At 38.7% G+C, this 21,723-nt stretch overlaps 1 protein-coding gene across 3 annotated transcripts in view; it reads left to right on the top strand.

The window, feature by feature from the left end:
- The first annotated feature begins 11,091 nt into the window (after positions 1-11,091).
- The window catches only part of pde4a (phosphodiesterase 4A, cAMP-specific), a 60,714-nt gene continuing 50,082 nt past the window's right edge, over positions 11,092-21,723 (top strand). Inside the window, exon 1 of one of the 3 annotated variants that reach the window (XM_058769819.1) lies at positions 11,092-12,273. In XM_058769819.1, coding sequence (XP_058625802.1) covers positions 11,978-12,273 — 296 coding nt within the window. In that variant the 5' untranslated portion in view covers positions 11,092-11,977. Of the gene's footprint in view, positions 12,274-12,304; positions 12,655-21,723 lie in introns of those variants that run through there. The other 2 variants (XM_058769822.1, XM_058769823.1) reach the window with 2 other exon arrangements.

The following is a 21,723-nucleotide window of genomic DNA, read 5'->3' as shown; positions in this document are numbered from 1 at the left end:
CAATGCAACTCTGAAAATCATGACTTTCCCACTGGTAATTATGACATTGTGATTGCGTATCATAAATGCGATCATTCTGAAAAGGCAGCAGCATAAACGTTGGTTTTATGAAGTGCTTCTGAGTAGCAGCTTTGTCAGGAAGAGACAATAGAGTATGCTGTCACTACTTTGAGGATGGATGATTCCTAAATATAATACAGTCTGCATCATGAACTATTCACTGCTAAAGATACCTGTCAAACTTCATCTATCCTCTAACGCTGTTATTTCTATCTCCTGGAGGTCTTGGAGCTGATAATCCACTGTGAGTAATGTCGTATTGTTCTATGCCAAAACAATGTCTCTTCTTGGGTCCTTTTGAGTTGGATAAGCCCTGAAGACACCACAATCTGTGACACTTAATCTGCAAACACGTTCTCTGACATATCCTTGGCTCAGGCCGAGAAGATGTATTTTTATTTGTGGCCTTTTTGCTGCTTTGGGACTGGAAAATCATGCAAGACTCTTAACATATATCACCCACATGAACATCACAGCCTAAAGGGAAAGTCCACCCAAAGGTTAATATTTTATCACCTACCCACATATCACCAGCAACCTTTTTTTCTTCCATGCAACATACAATTTGAATATCTGGACTGCTCTTTTCCATATAATGAAAAGATTGACTCATTTGTCGAGTTCCAAACAGTGCAAAAATCTTATGGACTGTTTTCAAAGCCCTCTAACACCATACAATGGCTTTGTTTACAGATAAGATTAAAGTTGAATTTGCCTTCTGTCATTGATTTCCTGTTGCTTCCACAATTTTAGCGTTGTTCACGTTCAGATCTGTTGATATCACAATATACACAAGAAAGTCTGTGTGCAGTTTCTTGTCCTCGAGATCCAGTCAAAGAACCAGGGAAAATGCTGAATGTGTTGCAACATCTTTTCAAATGCTGAGCTGTACAGATACAACAGAATCCCATTTTTTACAAAATGCTTATCTAGCTAAAATGCCTAGCTACATAAAAACAACAGAACTGAACAGAGTGGCTAGTGAAGAAGCTGACGTTGCATTGTACACTGGCCAAGTAGCCATGAAGACTATCCATCACAGCTGTATTCATAGCTCGCTGTTCTTGATTATAAAATGCCTTCATATTTCAGTTTTTCAGAGTCATGATGCTTTTGCAGAGTGAAACCAAGATTCAGTCCGAGACTTGAGGTTTTGAGACCCATGAAGGCCATGTTTATGTCTCGAATGGTCTCCAGATCAACTCTTCAAATTTGGTGTTAAGGTATGCTGTGTTTTCGGATTGAACTATATTTAAACCATGTCAGAACATGAGCTCTAACTGTTAGACCATGGATCTGTTTTCCTTATCATACCATGATGGAAATTCCCAAATTTCCTACTTCCTGATCTCACTATTCAGTATTTTTCAAACTGAAAAACTACATCTGATTTTATCTCACAAATATTTTAGGCAAAAATTAAGGATGCTCTTCAACTTAATGATTTCGATGTAAAGTCGATGCACCCGGCAGATCGTACAAACAGTGTTCATCAACCTGACCTGGAACTTTTGGAAGGTAGAAACTCAACCTTGTCTTCAAGAAACTGAAATAAACCAAAACGTGCCCCACTTCCAAATGTCTGGCCATTTATCTTATTCCCATTTCCACCACCTCCTTCACATTCGAGAGGACTCAGCTTGTGCATTTTTTCTGGACAAGTGTCATCATCTTGGGTAATTAGATTTATTAAGTCTGTAGAAAGAGTCGCTCGACTCACGACCCTCCTGGAGCTTCACCACTGGGCTTCTCAGGGATGAGTGCTTGGAGTCCTACTCTTCACCATCTAGTAGAGTCTTCCAATCACATCTACTCTTTTGCCACATCTCTCATTCATTTGGACATCACACTTCATTTGTTCACTGCATACACTTCTGACATTTCAAACTAGATGTTTACTGTATCCTCAAGCTTAATGTTGACTGGACTGAACTCCTTTTTTCTCTCGGCCAAGACCTCTCTCACCAGATCTTCGAGTTGAAGGTCAAACCATGTGACCTCCAGCTTTGTTAAAGCTTTTGGTGTCAAGTATAGTCTCGGCTTCAGATGGCCTTGTAGACATTGTTTACAGAGTTTGTTGAGTGCAAGCTTTTATTAATTTTTACCAAAGTCAGTGAGCATTTTCAATCATTTATTTAGTGTTGTCTTTACAACTGTGTGGAGAACTGAAAGATCTAACACTGAAGAAAGTTGTTTCTAATATATAATTTGAGTATATTTTACATTCATAGGTTGTCAAAGACAAAAAAAAGTGCCATTTTCATTTAAACATCGAAGGGAGGCTATTATCACAAGACTTTAATCCATATATAATTTGTTTTAAAACACATTTTAATCTTTCTTTTTCTTATTGACAATGTATAGGGTAAGATACACACACACTTTTAATTTCCCTCTTGACCATAGATCTCAACACATTTATTGAATGGTTATGCTCTTGATAATCTTGAGTTATTATTTAATAATACTGTGAAACACATGTACATTGCAAAAACTTAAGCTTTCATTATAACCTATAGGCCTGTTGAGTAAAATCAGCCTGAATCAGTCATAATCTATTACTATTATGGCATTGCTTCAAATTAAAAATGTAAGACTATATTCAGATGTGTCTCTTTGACCTGGATTCTGTTATTGGATTTGTCTCTCATTATTTAATTATTCAACCAAATTGTCAAAATGCATAAATTTACACTGAATATTTGATTTAGTATTTTACATTAACTGCACCTCTTTTAAAAATAAATCATGTATTTCACATCTTAGAGTTGGGATAGATTAACACCAGCCTCAGAAAATGCCACCTTCCATTGTAAGTCACAGACAATGTGACCTGTCAGATGGCCTTTTTCTGTCTAAATTCTGGGTCAGAATAAACAATATGCACTAGATTTTATGCAAGGTTAGGTGTCATCCTTGATGCCTCAGTATGACAATAAGGCAGTCCTGTTGCTTTATACCCTACAACATAATGAAAATAAAGCCCTTCGCCAACCAATAGCCCTCATCTGTGCTCTAGCATTTACCCTTGAGTGCATCTTTGCTGCACAACTTGTTTTTTTTTTTTTAACCTTCTCTTGTTACACCTCAGCTCAGATCTCTACGCTGTCACCTTCATATCTGCTTAAATTCAATTCAAGTCACGCCAGTGAAGGGCTTGTGACTGTGAGCGTTCTTGTGGCGCCGTCAGCCAATCGAGTGTCCCTGATAGACAATTGACAAAAAGCAGAACTTACTGGATTACAGAAAGTGTTTTTCTCTCCTAATTTACCATGTCTAAGCATTCTGAAGTGAAAATGAAATACATTCCTGAACATTTCTTGCCCTAAAATATTTCTGTCCCCAAAAAACACATCTAGAAAGAAAACGGAAATGTATATTTTATTATAAGTCATATTTATTGCATACACAGGGCAAGTGTGTCTGAATTAGAGTAGTGTTGTTTTTTACTAATGCATGCGAGGAACGAATGTACAGTTAATAATTTAATGCTATACATGCTGATATGGCGTTATACTAAAACAACGCTGTGCGATTTGGAGAGCAGAGAATTCCTCCTCTGATGTGAGTGAAAGCCCCATTGAGTTGGATTTGGCTGCCGAAAAAGGCCGTCCCTGCTGGACCTGGCTGCCTGAAAAAGTCACTCTGCACCCACTCTGTCAGCGCCAAAGGTTAAGATTTGAAGATTAGGATTACTCATCAATAAACACAAACAATCTGCGATTTATATCTCTGTAGAGTAGAGAAATGTCAATACAGGCCTCACACTGCTGTAACAGGAGACTTTAAATTGACTTTTTGGAGAAGGAGATATTCATAGGATGGCTTGACATTATCATTTAGAAATACGAAAATGTCAAGATTTTTTTCACTCCCTTTTGTCGGCGAGTAATGTCAAGGTTCCCTTCTCGATTTCTGTTTTGGTTTGGAATGTTTGCCACAAAGAATTAGCGTTGGAGTTGAAGGAAAGATATTTCCCACTCGCCCTCTTTTCAAAAAACCTATGTTCTGCGTCCTTTGTTTCCGTGCCCTTCAACCCCTAAGACCATGGCCAGAGGACAAGAGCCTCTTCCGTAGACTCAGCCTGGTAATTAGGTTAAAAGGCTGCTGTGATTGGCTGACCAGAGCTAAACCTATGTGCCCCTGCCCACTTGGCATTGAGCTGCTAAACACACTCAAGAAGCCAAAGGGCATCTAAAAAGGCCATATTATATCTGTAATGGTGGATCTAATGCAAACGGCAGCATGCTGTTACGGAGCATAGGCAGATCAATGAGACAAATGGACCGCCGCGTATTTTAATAAGCTCGGTCTAACTGGATGACTTCCCCTGCTCTTTGCATGTCGCTGCAGATGTTAATAGAAAACAGCACTCGAGCGCACTACAACCGATCCCTGTTATTATGTTCTGACGTATGTGCACTTATACTCTGATTTCCATTTTCTTTAAAGCTCTGTAATTCTTTCTGGACAGAGAAGCTCTGTTAGTTGTCTACCTTCAAGCGCTCTAAGGGAAGCATAGCAGCGGAGTGGACGATATGTCAGACGCATTTAGAATTCTGCCTTTCATTTTTCCACCCACACAGTCCCCCTGCACTGTTAGTGTTGACTCTGCTGTAGAAACCTGTGATTTCCCAAAATGCTGAACAGAAGAAAGGCGAGGATAATAAAACATGCAGGAGGTGATTGGATAGCATTAACTCTCACTGCGCCAGAATTTTCTAGAACATCTCGGTTCTCGGGGGTAAGCGGCGTCTGGTTCGTATGAATCATCGTCTAGTGAGGCTTGATATGTCATCCTCTTCCTCCAACAGCTGGAATGGAAAATCATATCTTGCGGGTAGCGTTAATGCTGTCGATATTGTTGGCGTCTGAGATGATGGGCCGCTAGGTAATGAGAGTGGATGGTAATGGTGCATGGTGAACTACAAGCGCGAGGGCACCCTGGCTGGCCGCGTGCTCTAAATGACACTCAACCCTATCTCCGGGCCCATCTTGACACTCCTCAGCCTCTGCTTTCACAACTTCTGCAACTCACTTAAAGTGCAATTAGGCGGTTGGAGAGTACTTAGTTTATTCTTCCAGAAAGCCACATTGTTCTCATGTGTTCGCTTTTTCCAGAAACTCGTCATTAATGTCTTTGAATGATCTGGTGCTGAGTGCTTGGGTTTCTCAATCATTCCTTTCTGCCAGTGTTATTTTTGTACAGGTCTTTTTTGTTGTTGTCTTTTTCTCGTAGTCGTAGTTTTTGTCTTTCAACAAAAATGTCCTTTAAGTTTAGTTATTTTGATATTGTTTAACATCAAATTTGCTCAGACTAAAAATTGCAAGTGCAAAATTAAACCAAATATGACACATTTAAACAAAAATGTTAAAACTGTCCTTTTCTGCATTTGCATCATTTTGTGCAGATGATGATGCAATATTATTTTAAAGTTTTTATATCTGTTTAATCTTATACGTGTATATTTTACATTTGGATGAGAGTTTTTTTTTAACATACACTAACATTCAAATGTTTGAGGTCAGAAAGATTTTTGTTTTTGAAAAAAATAATATTTCTATTAAACATTAAACTTATAAAAGAGACAGTAAATATGTTTAGAATTTTTAAAAATCTTTCAAATAAATGTGGTTCTTTTGATCTCTCTTTTCATCAAAAATCCTGGGGAAAAAAAGAGTTTCTACAAAAATATTTAGCAGCTCAACTGTTTTTAACATTGATAGTACAACCCAAATTCAGGAAATGTTGTGATGTTTTTAAATTTGAATAATATGAAAACTAAAAGAATTTCAAATTACATGAGCCAATATTTTATTCACAATAGAAAATAGATAACATAACAAATGTTTAAACTGAGAAATTTTATAATTTAATTCACAAAATGAGCTCATTTCAAATTTGATGCCTGCTACAGGTCTCAAAATAGCTGGGACGGGGGCATGTTTACCATGGTGTAGCATCTCCTCTTCTTTTTAAAACAGTTTGAAGACGTCTGGGCATCAAGGTTATGAGTTTCTGGAGTTTTGGTGTTGGAATTTGCTTCCTTTTTGCATGATAGAGCTTTAGTTGACATCTGCAGATGGCACGGCGGATTGTGTTTACCGGACAGTGGTTTCTGGAAGTATTCCATAATAGTTTTAATTACAATTTTTATAATATTTTGATGTATTTTTGCTCAAATAAATGTAGCTTTGTTGAGCATGAGAGAAGTCTTACCTACCAAATTTTGAATGTGTATTTGAATATCTTCATAAACATTTTAGTGTATTGTTCATATCTTTGGTAATTTGTTCTCAACAGTATGCTTTATATAAAATCAGTATGCTTTATTTAAAATCATTTAATGATACACATTTTGTCTCATCTTCTTTATTGTTTTTGAAACAAAGACCCTTTTTTGTTGATGAGATTAACACTGTTCTCTGTCCAAGTATTAGCAGAAAGTGGACAGAACCAGGTAACAGCCTGGTAAACAAGATGAACAAAGTGCTCCCTCCTTGCACAGATTTGCAGAAAAGGCTGAAAATAGGCATGCCTCGTTCTGGACTAATATTCGGCTTCTTCAGACGCCAAGCGACAAAACATACCACATATCCTGGTGTAGGAGGCGGTTACACATCATTCAAGCCCAAGTGCATTCCATATTTACTGTTCTGTGATACAGGTGCTGGATGCACGACCAACTGCACTTACATTGCATTCATTAGTCCATTCCTCAGAGGATCAAATTAATATTTTACAGCCTTTTCCCAAAAGCAACTGTGCCCTAATGCTAAGACTATGGTTTGGGACACCAGCCAGACGAAAAGCTTTTCTTGGCATTACATTGAGAAATCGCCTTTCATGTTTCAGCGTTTGTCTATGCATGTGTGCTTCTGAGTGGGATGAGAAGTAGCATACGCTCATCGCAAAGTGAAAATAGGAGCAGACAAACTGTTCGCTGAAGATGCACCGTACCAGATGCACTCTGAACACTGGCCTTATTATTTTGACTAAGATACATTACTGCCTCGTATCAGAGTGTAAGCTGTGATATTTCAGTCTAACTTATGGGGTTAAAGGGGAAACAATGGTAAGTGAGCTGTGAATTTGCCTATTCTGATCCAGAATAAGCAAAATAAATTGAAAGTGCTTGACATTTCCATTAAGGTGCACATTGGGAATGTAAATGGGAGCCCTTTTGTTTAAGCTGTCCGCAGTAATTCAGTCTTTAGCTGTATTTATCGTCAGCGTGATGAAAACCAATAAGCTATTCAATATAAAAGTCCAACAGACACCCTTGCACACCCTCTTGCATATTTCACCGTCTGTCTATTGGATATGTCAATGTATACATAAAACTAATGTTGTGCTTCATGTACCCAGCGGCGCAGAGATGCGTGACCTTTAAAGAAGTCCAACTGAAAGAAACCTCCATTATCACAGCAGTGAGTTAATGTAAACAGGATCAATGTGGTGAAAAAAGCAAAAGCCTTTCGTCACAGCAATAGGGTGGATTAGGGTAATGTGGGACACTTTTAGAAATTTTGACTTGTGCATCATATTTCCATATGAAGTCAAAACAATATATCAAAATGTTATATCATTATGAAATCCCCAAGATGTTCCCTATCTAAATCAGAAGATTTTTTTCAGATATTGTAATTGAAGGGGAAATGGTACGTATATTAGTGCTCCTTGTGCCAAATCGTTCAAGAATTTGTGGATTTTCTAATGCTCATGCTCAAATCTGGGACACTATGTTTTGAGTTATAAATAGTCCAATTTTTGAGCATTCATACAAACCTTTATCTATTATGGTTGTTTGTGCTAAGGATCTTAATGAGGAGGTGCAAGTTTTATTTTCGGATCAGGAATGGGGTATGTTTAAATTGTCTTCTAAAAACCCTAATCACCAAATGATTCATTGGAAATTGCTGCATAGGGTTTACTTGACTCCAATGAAATGTTTTTATATGAATCTGTCATCTTCTCCTAAGTGTAATCTTCCCAAGGAGTTTTAGGCAGGTTTTTGCATTTTTTTTTTTTTTGGAGTGCCCCTCTCTCTCACCTTTTTGGACTCAGCTCTCACAGGACCTATCATATTTGTTGGGTACTGAGATATGTTTGACTTTTGGGACTTCACCTTGTCCATCCAACAAAGATGTTTACTGTTAGCTGCTAAAAAAATTGCTAGTCAACCGTTGGAATCCTCCTCACACAACGGACAGACGAACCTGGACGGTGCATTTGTTGGACATTATCTCTCATGGAACTCTCAACTTCTCGTATACATGGATCTAATGTGAAAACTGTAAATTCATGGCATTCAGCTTTTAATGTTGTGTCATCTTTTCTAAAATCTTTGTATAAATTATTTTTATTGTTATTTATTTATCTATTAATATAAATTATTTATTTTATTTTATTTATTTATTTATTTTATTTATTTATTTTTTAAGTCTACCAGGGGGTGGGGTGGGATGGGTTGGGGTGGGTTCTAAATTTGTACGGCTGCTTTTCATTTTATATTACTGTTCCCTGAAGAAGAAAAACAAATCAATAAACAGATGTTAACAAAAAATAAATAGTCACATTTTTACAAAGTAAACTTTACACTCATCGTTAAATGTGCATACCCATATTTGCTTAATTAATTTAGTAGGCCTGCAGTGTGTTTGCTGTCTTCAAAAGTCTAACACAGAAATCTTATATTATTTAAAATAATTTATTTAAAAATATATCAGATTCCTAGCATCAACAATAATAATAACCATGTAATAAAGTCAAAAATTTTAAATTGAACTTAATAAAGATAGCAAAATAATTTCATAATTTTTAAAAAAAGATGAAAAATCTGGAACATGGAATGCCTTTAAAATTGTTATTAAACTTCTATAAACTATTAATATTAAACTTCTTTTTTTCAGAAGCTTGTGTTAAGCAAATTGTAATGGTAAAGCACTTCATAACAGAAATAAGCAGTTCTGGCCAGTCATGGACTCATCACGGTCCAGGATCCCATTGTCCTCTAGTTTCTAAATTTTGAATCTGGATCTTAAAACAAATAACATTGCTGCATTATAAGCTCAAAAATGAACAAAAATACATGTATGATATTTAACTTTCTTAATGCACGTTTTAACAATTTAATAACATAGTATATTTGACTGTCCCACAGTAGTCAAAACACGCTGTCCCACTTTTGAAAACATCCTTTTCTAAAGTGGGACGACAAAGATTGCTTCAAATAGAAAATTTTAACAATATTACTGCAAAATTTGATGTACAAATATCATTTGATAACAATTTAGAGCATTGTTTTATTTATAACAGATTTATATCCTTAACATTAATTTTGTCTAAATCCTAAGTCACTGTCATTTCAGTTAACTTTGCAAGAGGTACTTCTTGTTTGATGATTTTCATAGCTACATTTCTGACATAATTTCCAGAAAGTCAAGTGATTTCAATAACTTGACACCCCTGCTTGAATTCAACACCAAGCATGTTCACTTGAATGTTGTAAAAGAAGAGATAAATGCACTGAAGCTTAGGTGTGCCACATTAGTCAGTGTCCCACATTACACTAATCCACCCTACATGAGTGATTGCAATCTAATTATGAGTGAAGTATCAATATCGCCGCTGTCAAGTTTACAGCGGAAATGAGAGCCAGATGAGACAGACACATGAGACATCTAGAAGAGCAACATATATGCTTTGACGTTTAAGGGCATTTGGGTATTGCATTAATACAGTCGAAGGTTGCTCAGTAGCTAGAGATAACTAGAGATTAATTCAACTCAACGCTACAGTACATGTTTTGGATGTTTCTCTAATCAAATCGACCTGATTCAAATCATTAGTTTGTAAGTAGACTACTCCCGATACTTGAAATCGTTGTTTTGGATCAGGAACACACCATTAGGAATCACTGGATTAACTAAACATTAACTAGAGATTCTGTCTTCAGGCTAAAAAATGTGACTTTGATTTGAAAGCCAAAGGGTGGGCATGAAAGCAAAGGTTAATTATCTAATCACCAAAGATTGCCCTGCAACAAGTGGTTTGAAGAGGAAGCAACATGTTGTAAAGAAGTGTGGAGAAGTGTTCAAGTTATTATGTTTCGCAATCATGTTTCATTCCTAAATATTGCTATGCCATTAGCTTGATGGATTAACTAGCTCAGGATATGAATTAAGTCATTTAATTGTGGTAATGTGGGAGCTAACCATTTGTGGTTTTTAAACGGTCAAGGTTTGGCTGGTTAGCATAGCCTTAGTAGCCATTTAAAAGTAGACATTAAATATTTTTTTTCTTATCTTCAGAATATTTTTTAATGAATATTTACTATTTTGTTTAAGTGTAGCCAAGATGGTTTCTTGTGATTCTTGGAGGGCTATTAAAAACACTTTTCCTTGTCTGTTGCCGTAATTAGATGGTTGGCTCAAAATAACCTGGCAACAGAATCGTGCGCCCATGAGGAAAAATGGTAGATTTGAAATCGTGTAGGCTACATGGGGATCTTGCACCAGTCGAGCAACTGTCATTGAGATGAATGGGAATGCTGAAAGTTATATATTTCTACAGGTATTCTCCAAAGGGGTTCAGGCAGGCATCCTTTGAGAATAATTTGCTACCATAATCAACCCATGTTGACTATGGTAAAGGAAAAATCTCCATAAATAGGCTACGTGAATGCTCATATAGGCTAAATGGTTATCAATTTGCATAAGACTTCAATTATTGTACAAATCCTATACCCTGTTTAATGCGGTTAAAATCATTAGCCCCACCACATTATATATTTATTTAATTTGAAATGGATAGAGATAGCCTAATTATGGCCATTTGTCATTTCCAAATGCACCTCACATTACTGGTAAAATCGATATGTTTACTTAATGGAATTACATGCGAAATCAATTCATAGGGGAACTAGTGACGACTGGAGCTGTTTGGGTCCATCTCGTCTAAATGAACGAGAAAACTGCATCTAGGCGCGGACACTTAAATGAAGAGAGAGAGAGAGAGAGAGAAAGAGAGAGAGAGAGGCGGTGGAGTGTTTCTCAAATGCCATAATTTAACATCTGTCGACAACTGAACGAGATAAGACGGCAAAACTAACTAAAGTACAGCACGAAGATCGGTGAACTTTGGTTTACAATCATGATTTCGCGGAATTGAACGAATGCTTCAAGAAAGAAGAAAGCGAGGACGCGAAGAAGCCGCGTGCATGGATCTCTCTCATACATCCATCATCCCACGCGCGCTGTTCTCCAGGCAAAATTCAACATGATTCGCCTAATGAAACTGTTCGCGGCGAGGTTTTAATGGAGGTGGAAGGTGAATCTCCTGACAGCGAGCTTGAGTTTTAGTCGCCGTTAGTTCCAGATGCACAACATTGCTCCTCATCGCAGAGTTCTCCTGGCTCCAGTTGGACACACCAGAGCTTGGAGAGACATGTGCGGTCTTTAGCAGCAATAATCGCGGCAGGAAACCAGTCTGGAGGGACGGTTGATAAAAGCAATAAATCCCTACTGAACATAAGTGACCCGACGCGCTATGAGAAACTTCAGGGGAAGAGCTTCACCGGCGCGGATGCTAGCTATGCGACGCCTTGTGATGTTTTGAAGTGGAGCCTTTCTGAGACACGGGAACTTTTTGGATTTATCATCGACATAATTGCGGAGATGACAAGAAGACAGGACGACATTGCGCCATCACCTGTTATCTGAACACTGTGATTAGTTCTCACAAAAGCACTGAATCTTTATTGCCTTTGGACCTGCTTTTAATACATTCCGCTGTTAGACATGGAGACTAGTCAGCTACGGACAGTAGACGGGTTGATTTCTTAACGAATACATAGCCATATTGTTTTTAATCCTCTTAACACGTTGCGTTCGGTACATCTATTAATTTTGCACAATGATGGAACCGCCACCTTGCTCTAAAAAGAGCCTGTCTCTTTCGCTGCCGGTTCCCCGGGAGGGACAGGCGACCCTCAAGCCTCCCCAGCATCTGTGGAGACAGCCACGGACCCCCATCAAAATCAAACACCGCGGTTACTCTGACACCGACCGGCATCACCACCGACAGATAGAGCGCTCAAATGCCATGGACACGAGTGACCGGCCGGGGCTCAAGAAGTCCCGCATGTCCTGGCCATCGTCTTTCCAAGGAACCACCAGCGCGTCCATGAGCAACTGCGCTGGGAACAAGCGGTAAGAAAGCCGAGTGACTAATTGCGTGTGAGCAAACGGGTTATTTCTGTGTGATGGACGCCCAAAACCGATAATAATGATGCTGGAAGGGTTAATGGTGCTTTGTGTGGAGAGGCGGGACGCGTGGGCATCCTTGATGATGCGTTATGCGTAACTGCTCCAGCATCTCTCGGAGAGAGCGTGAGTTTGAAATGCCTCGAACGTGACCCCCAGAAGTAACCTCGAGCCGGTTATGAGCAGCTGATGGCATAACCGATTACTAATAATGCTAATCAGCTGAATTGAAAGCGTAGCAGCAGCGCACGTAATAGGGTTTTTGGAGAGCCCGGGCCCCCGTGTTGTGGACACCGCAAAGTCTAGTGTGACTGATAAAGTGTAGAGGTAAAAAAGCATGAATATTACGGTCATTTAGGATCATGGCATATGCGCTTTCGCTCTTGGCACGTGCAGACACCATATGCGCATGCCAAAACAATTAGCATGATCTAATCAAGCACTTCAGCATCAAATTAGTGACATGATAGGGGGTTTAAGACAATGTATTTTTTACTGTAACATGCTATGATTTTAGTGTGCAGTTTTGTGGTTCTGTCTCTCTTCTGACTTTATGATAATATATGTTAGAATGATAAACTTCATAATAACATTATAATATAATATGCTTTTAAAAATAAAGGTTATTTACTAGCATCTGTGGTTCCAAAAAGAACGTTTAGCATTCATAGAATCTTTCTGCTGCACAAAAGGTTCTTTATAGTGGACAAAGATTCTTTAGATTATTAAAATGATCTTCACACTGAGAAAAAATCTCTTTGGAGATTCAAAAGTGTATAAATGCAAGCCGAAGCCGAATGCACAGAAACACCAGAAGCTCTGTATTCCTTGGATTTTGAATTGCACTACCACAGCACTGTGTAACGCTGTTATAAATAATCAACTCAAATTAGTTTTTTACAGAGAAACACATTTGTCAGCCTGACATTCATGTCGATTTTGTGGGTTTGCACGATATGCTGTAGCATACAATACACTGCTTTTACCCTCAAGGATGAGTGTGGGTGTTGCTTGCTGTGCTTGTACGTAGACTGATGCGCATATAGACTGATGTTTGTGCTGGAAGAGGCAAAATGTGCCGTTCCGTTGAGTGGCTTCTCACCAAATTGGGTGATTATTACTGTAATAATCCGCTTCTGTGAGGGCCATGAGCCTCAGGGGAGGCCAAGAGCCGAAGGCCCTGGTTTCCTTCCTGTCAACTTTTGCCTAGGCCACAGACGGCCCGCACGGCAGGCTCCTGGGAGACAGGCCAGCTCTGCCTGACTGTATAGTAAAGCCTGATTTGTATTCCCTTCCCCAGGACACGCTCACAGCCAGTCCAAGAATTAGTGCAGCAGCTCTGGCTCGGACTGTCCGGCTTCTACTGTGGGCGGGCGGCACAGTGCGAGAAATAGAGAGCGAGAGACAGATAAAGCTGCGTGTGAGTGCGTGTGGCTCTGCTGATGTGATGTCTCAAGAAGCAGAGTGAGATGTCCATGTCTTTCTGCTCACTTCCTCATCGCACTCATCACATTTTGTAGCATGATCTGCCAGCAAAGGCATAGGTCTCCAAAGGTCATCCAGTATGTGCTGTGTCAATAACTGTGTTTACATGCAAAATCCTCAAAGGATTATTCTTAATAACTTGACAATGTGAGGTCACGAAAACTGCTTAAACTGTTTTTTTTTTTGTTTTTTTTTATTGATTAAAGGTCATAATCAGTTTAAGCTAAGCCTGATATGCTCATTATATTTATTTGTATAGCATTTTTCACAAGGCAGCTTTACAGAAAATCACAATATTATTAATATTGTACATTTAGCAGATTAGAGCTGGGCAATAATATAGTTAAATTTTGCAACAATACAAGCAATCAAGCTGTTGAGATAATATAGTTAAATTTTGCAACTAAATAGAAGTCAAGCAATTGAGATTTGCAATGTAGTATATATTATTTTTATGCGAGTATACTGTATTTATGTGGATAAATTTGGATTTAATATATCCAACTTCATACACAGAGCTGGGCGATAATACACTTCACATTTTGCGACAACATAAACAACCACACAGCCGAGATTTGCTATATAGAATATAAAGTATACAGTAAATTATCCAGATTTTTTTGTATGTAAAAACCTGTAATGGCTTTCTGTCAGTTTATTAGGTGTCTTGTGTGCATCTCTGTTTACGTTTTGACATCAAAACCGATAAAAAAAACAGACATTTATAAATCTCAAACCTGTTTATGTCGTATGCTTTTAAGATATGCATATTTTTGCTAGATATGAGGCTGTTGATTTATGCATGGATGGATGGTGTGTATGTATATGTGTGTTTGTGCATGCGTTGCTGTAGGCTCTGGAGAAAGACGCGGATGATAATGAGTAATTTGCATTCATGGTCACATCACAGAGATGGTGGTGGGGGGTGGAGGGGTCTTCGTTACAGTGACAAATTTTTATATTAATTCTTTTTACGAAGATATCCCGGGAGTCCTTTAATAGGAGCTCAAAGCAGGGTGCCTTGCCCCCAGTGTGTATTTATTGAGCTTAAGTAATATACTGTTTTGAGTCCAGAAGACCCCCTCCATGTCATCTGTTCCTCTGAGCCTGGGGCTAAACTTAAATCAACCTCATACACAGCTGCATGCCCAATGATATACTAATGCCTCATGTTTTGCCGTGTGACACGTTTGAGGATGAAGTTCATGCCCTTTCGTGACAAACTTATATCACCCTTAAAGGAATATTCAGGGTTCAGTGCAAGTTAATCTCAATCAACAGCAGTTGTGGCATAGTTTTTATTCCTATAAAAAAATTTGCTTCTCCTTTGTTTTCTTTAAAGGGGTCATCGGATGCCCATTTTCCACCAGTTGATATAATAATTTGTTACATTTATATAGCGCTTTTCTGGGTACTTTACATGGAAGGGGGGAGTCTCCTCATCCACCACCAATGTGCAGCCATATTGCGCCAGCGCAGTGACGGCAGCCATGTTGTGCCAGAACGCCCACCACACACCAGCTTATTGGTGGAGAGGAGACAGAGTGATGAAGCCAGTCAGTGTATGGGGATGATTAGGAGGCCATGATGGTCAGAGGCCAATGGGAGAATTTGGCCACAGTGCCAGGGTTACACCCCTACTCTTTTTCAAAGAACATCCTGGGATTTTTAATGACCACAGAGAGTCAGGACCTCAGTTTAACGTCTCATTCGAAAGACGATGCTTTTTACAGTATAGTGTCCCCATCACTATACTGGGGCGTTAGGACCCACACAGACCACAGGGTGAGCACCCCCTGCTGGTCTCACTAACACCTCTTCCAACAGCAACCTAGTTTTCCCAGGAGGTCTCCCATTCAGATACTGACCAGGCTCAACCCTGCTTAGCTTCAGTGGGTAACCAGTCTTGGGCTGCAGGGTGATATGGATTCCGATATGATTCTTTAGGGTCTTAATGAAAAGTCTATAACATACTTTGGTTAAAATTTCTCAATGGTAGTGTAAAAAAAAAACATCTTTTTTACCCTATCAAAATCAGCTCTGTTTTCAGCAAGTCATTCTAGTCCATGTTGCTTTAAATGCTAATGAGCTCTGCTGAGCTCCCCGCCCCTCTCTTCCGTGGAATGAAGAGCAGTACTGTTTACTTTACCCACGAAACTGGCTAACTAGCACATTATTAGGCAAAAACATTTGCAAAGATTCATTAAAAAACCCTTATACTCACTTCTTCTGTAGATGAAGCTGGATCAGGAATGATTCCCGCGAACATAAACGCATTTAGGCAGATCGGGGATCGGCGCATTCCCTTCAAAAAGGAAAGTAATGTTAATCCTCTGCGTCTTCAGCGGCTCAGAGGTCAGGAGTAAACGACAACTGCTATGTTCATTATTACATCCAACAACAAAACACCTCAATCACTTAATCAGAGACATCCTTGTCTTCCCCTGCACTGGAGTCGACACAATGGCGGACAGCACTCAGCTCACTCAGGGCGGGTCTAAGGTAAGACGGCCTTGTCAATCAACTATCGTGGGAGCGGCCTGTGCATAACTACGTCATTCTGACAGGAATCTCAGAACAGCCTGATTTGAGAAAGGGGATTTTACAATAGGGATTTAAAAAAAAAAAAAACACTGGGTGGATTTTTATCATTATAGGATGGATTTGTACACACACTTCCAACACACATTTATGTTCAAACAACTTGTAAAGTGAATTTTGCATCCAATGACCCCTTGTGTAAACAGTAAAACTCGAGGTTATAGTGAAGAACTGTAATGGAAGAATTGAAGTGAATGGGGACAAATTTTGAAGGATTTAAAAAATGTGAAGCTTGTAATTTTATAAAAGCACTTGCATGTGTATTTTTAGATCTGAAAAGGTCATTACTTTTTAAATACAAAATCTGCATGTTCTGCTTCTCTGGGTGAATGAGTGGTGCAGTTTCGTCTAATACTCAATAGTTAAAGCTTGCATGACACTTGTGGTGTTTTCAGCATCTGCCATCCCACTATATGAGAAAACTCCAAATGAACTCCATCTCCAGAGCTGCTCTAAGAATTCACTTCACAAGAATTTCACCATTTCATAAAACTATTGTCAGAAACCACCAAAAAAGTTCTGTTTAACATAGAATCATGAAACACGGGACGTGATGGTAAACTGTCCGATGGGTGGTATGCACATGAGGTTTGCCTTGATGTTGAGAGTGGCGTGAGAGCTGTATCTCAGATGTGATTTTAACTATTTAACTGTAGTTAACTATTTTAACTATTTAATATAGTTAAAAAGTATATTTAATATAGTTAAATATACTTATATATTCATATATATTAACTATTTAATATAGTTAAAAATATATTTAACTATTGTACAGCAGAATGTACTTTTTAAACTAGTAATAACAATAATAATAGTTTATATAGTTTATTATTTTATTATTAATGATTTTTAAGGAATACCAAATATTATTTATTTATTTTTTGTCCTTTTAATTTAAACAATAAAACCCTTCTATAAAGCTCTTTGTTTGCCAAGAAATGAAAGGTATTGTTCAAATTTCATTCATTAAATTTTAAAATATTTAAATGGTTGAAGTTTTATACATCGATTACCATTGTTTGTAATTTATAAATTTGTATCACAGCATAAAACACAAAATCCAAAGGAAAAAACCACAGAATTTATATAAAAATAATACATTTAATAGAGAATTATTATTGTTAAATATTCAACAAGTTATTAAATTATTAAAGTTTTGTGAATTGAATTCATTAGACATCATCATTTTGATTCTTAAAATTTTATTTAAAAATGTGATTTAATTAAACCATTAAAACAGAATCCAGAAAATTTTTAAATGAGAAACAAAGAATTTGTTTGGGGGGGTTGTCGATTTGGGAAACATCGATTAAGTTTAAAGGAATTCCTTTAAATAAGCACTTTTGGTGGAGATGGTCTAACTATTTCCAGGTAGATGTTTGTAGGAGCAGTCTTATCTTATACAAGTTTCTAGAAGACATTCAAGTAAACCCATAGGGGCATATCTGCTTTCAGTTCAGTGACCGAGCACACCAACTAGAGAAGTAATCAGCAGTTATCTCAGGATCGTCAACCTCTCAGACCCTTTGGGCTAAAAGAAGCCCATTGGTCTCTCTTATAGTATTTTCCCCACCTTTATACACTTGTCCATTACTTTTTAATATACCAGTTTTTAGAGGAAGCATGATAACTGATTTATTAGAAACACCATGACTCCAAATAGAGTTTTGAACAACTTTGGTGCTGAAGATTGATCGTTCAGCTTTATTTTTTTTGTTGGAAGTATTTTTGATTTACTATTCAATGTAATCACATCCTTCTGTTTACTCCCTTCCAGCCATAGCTTGTGCTGTTTTTTAGCCTTTTTAACTGTACCTCCCACTGAAATATTGAACTGTCACTCGTATTGCCAAACTCACCGGCTCTGCTTTCAGTCATTATAACTTGATAGGACTCCGTGCAGTACCGTTTCTCAGATGGCAAAGGCTGTTTGGCAGCTTTTATTTCTTTCACGTGAAATGAATTTGTGAAACCCTACCTTGGGAAGAAGGTAGCATTATTGAACGTGTCCCATACCCCAGTGCACTCTGGGAAGTTACCACTGAGGAGAGAATGACCGACGCTGAACAGAAGAACAGCTCATCCTGCAGTTCTGTTGCTATGGTTACATTTTGTGCTTGTGTAAAATAGATACATTTTTCCCAAAAAGGCAAAAGGAAGTTTCATTCCCTGATGTGCAGTATGTTGTTTTACTATGCTGAGGCAAATATGTTTTATTGCTGCTAAACGTGTAGTGGATTTACACTTTCAATAAGCTGCCTTCTCGGAGAACTCACACATTTCCTATAAGTCACATTGTTCCCAGTTGTTCTTTATGAGTGTTTATTATTTTTAGTCACCGGCTGGTTTTTGATTACTCCTCGGTCCGGTCTGCTTTGTTGCGCCTAGAAGTGAATCTATAGATGAACAGTCTACTGGAAAGCCGCCAAGCTTGTTATGTGCTTAATTAGATACACCTGCGATTAATTAGCTCAACAATTGCATTGGCGTTTCAAATGTAACACGTTGTGTAAATATATTCGTACCCCATGCAAACCAGTCCACAGGTACACACTAATGGCCATTATTATTGTTCATCCCAAGGCATCTTCGTTGCAAATCCGCCGCTGAAAATGCAATCTATCCTCCCATATATTGCTTACCAAGGCTCCACATTAATTTGCCTTTGCTGCCCTCTTGATTCTCAGAATTTTCAAACTTCAAAGCACTCAACATGCTCTGCTTTCTGCGTTTGAGTGTTTTATTCTGTTTCTTTCAAATGTCATCTTTGTTTGCCCCGACGATCCCTCGCTGATTTTTTGAAACCCACCGACACTTGAGTCTCTGTTATTGTCTGGTGGCTTTGGCCCCTCCTTTCTCTTTTGACGGATGAGTGTCTCTCACTCATATCTCTGGCTTTGAGCATATGCGTGCCTGTGTTTCCTCTTCTCAGCGTCCTCCCTCCACGTCACGCAGTCCGTATGATTCTTTGTGCGTGGTAATTACTGACTTCGATCTCAGCTGTCCGCTCGCTGCTTTTCTCTTCTCCTTATCATCTTATTTGTCTGATTTTTGCTCCGTACCCCTTGCTTTCTCTTTTCTCCAGTTGCCTTTTATGCTCCCCATTGTGCTTGCTTTCTTCTCTGGGCCTTGTGTGCCACTCACATTGTCTCTCACGCACTTTGCTCGTGCTCACCGCTGAGTTAATCACACCGCTGGCCTATCTTTAAATCTATCATTTCTTCCCACTCCCATGCATGTCCGCAGAGATCATCAGAGGACCGGCAAACTCATCTAATTCTCCCCTCTTTTCCATTTCCCCAGTGGCTGAATGAACTGCCCGCCATTAGACTTTCCGCCGTCACTTATTACTTCTCCCATTCCCTGCGGGTACAGCCCTGTAAATGATACTGCTGCCTTTCCCGAAGCTCTTGCATTCTCGGTGCCATCCATCAGTTCCCCACGACACTTTACAGTAGCGCCCCAGCCTTTTAGCTCACACCCAGACATGTTCGCCTGCTCTCAAGATACCTGCGGTTTCCCTCTGCTCTGAGTAATTAGTCTGGCTATCAGAGATCTACACGATTATTAACAAGTTAAAGCCTCTGAAAATGTTTAATGGGATTACTCCATGCATGCAACGTGAGACCCTCTTCAAATGTGCTCCACTCCAGATGTGGGGAAATGAGGCAAAGCCGAGGAGATAATAGGTATATAATACCTGGAGGAAACTATGCATTTACATTCCCATCCATCTCATATCTGACACTGGTAAAAATCTGCTATAATATTAGAAATGTATGTTGCTTGTAAAAATTATTATTTGGTAAGAATGGAACGCTTTTTTTTATTTTCCTTGAGTCTAAGAAATAAAAAAAGCATGGTAACAGTTTATTTTTATAGTCACTTTAGAAATGATACTAACTGCAAGGAAGGGCACTTTAGCATTGCTTATTAAAGGGGCAGGGGCTAATTGTATATTTTTCATGCTTGTTCTGTAGAGTTTCCTCACGGACTTCCATTGTAAGTGCATTACTTTTAGTGCATTTTGTCCGAGACAATTCAATAGTTTTTGTTGTGGAAATCAACTGGACGGAACGATAGAGCTTAAAGATAGACAGCAAAAAATCCAAATTCATTTACTCACCCTCATGAGGTTCCAAGTCAATATGAGTTTCTTCCATGGAAAATAAAAACGTGAAAGCTCCAGTTCCCATTCATTTTATTTGCATGGAAAAAGAGCAATTTGCACAGTTTTCAAAATTTTGTGTTGCATGGAAGACAAAAACAACAACAACAACAACATGAGGGTGAGTAAATGGTGACAGAATTTAACACTTTATGTTGCATTCAGCCTTACAGTGTTCCTGTAAGGCTTTTGTTTCTCATTTGAGAGACATAATGTGTTCCTGTGCTCATCTGTAACCTTCATATTACTGTAGCTCAGTCGAGTGCTTTAATGAGGAAGCATTAGGCATCCAGCTTCACGGATAACTTTGGCCCTCAGGTTTGGGCATGTGATGTCACGGTTAACGACATCTGTTTTTCTTCGTGCACCAACAGGCTAAGCTGCACCATGCTCACCCTCTTTTGACCTGCCCTTACCTCTCCGCCTAATGCCTGGAAGAGCGAAACCAGGAGCTTTTCCACAGTACACAACATCCACTGTAACAGATATGATTAGAGGATTGAATTCTAGCTTTATTTACGTCTGAAGTAAGTGCCAGATGCTGATGGAGTAGATTCACATAGTTGCTGAACACCTGCTTTTGCAGTGAAGCAGACTGACTTATACTTACAGTGGGGCAAAAAAGTATTTAGTCAGCCACCAATTGTGCAAGTTCTCCCACTTAAAAAGATGAGAGAGGCCTGTAATTTTCATCATAGGTATACCTCAACTATGAGAGACAAAATGAGGGAAAAAAATCCAGAAAATCACATTGTAGGATTTTTAAAGAATTTATTTGCAAATTATGGTGGAAAATAAGTATTTGGTCAATAACAAAATTTCATCTCAACACTTTGTTATATACCCTTTGTTGGCAATGACAGAGGTCAAACGTTTTCTGTAAGTCTTCACAAGGTTTTCACACACTGTTGCTGGTATTTTGGCCCATTCCTCCATGCAGATCTCCTCTAGAGCAGTAATGTTTTGGGGCTGTCGCTGGGCAACACGGACTCCAAAGATTTTCGATGGGGTTGAGATCTGGAGACTGGCTAGGCCACTCCAGGACCTTCAAATGCTTCTTACGAAGCCACTCCTTCGTTGCCCGGGCGGTGTGTTTGGGATCATTGTCATGCTGAAAGACCCAGCCACGTTTCATCTTCAAT

This window comes from Onychostoma macrolepis, chromosome 03, assembly GCF_012432095.1.
Source record: "Onychostoma macrolepis isolate SWU-2019 chromosome 03, ASM1243209v1, whole genome shotgun sequence".
NCBI classification, from domain to species: domain Eukaryota; kingdom Metazoa; phylum Chordata; class Actinopteri; order Cypriniformes; family Cyprinidae; genus Onychostoma; species Onychostoma macrolepis.
The sequence above is the reverse complement of the archived record's forward strand: the minus strand, read 5'-3'. Positions and strand labels throughout refer to the sequence as shown.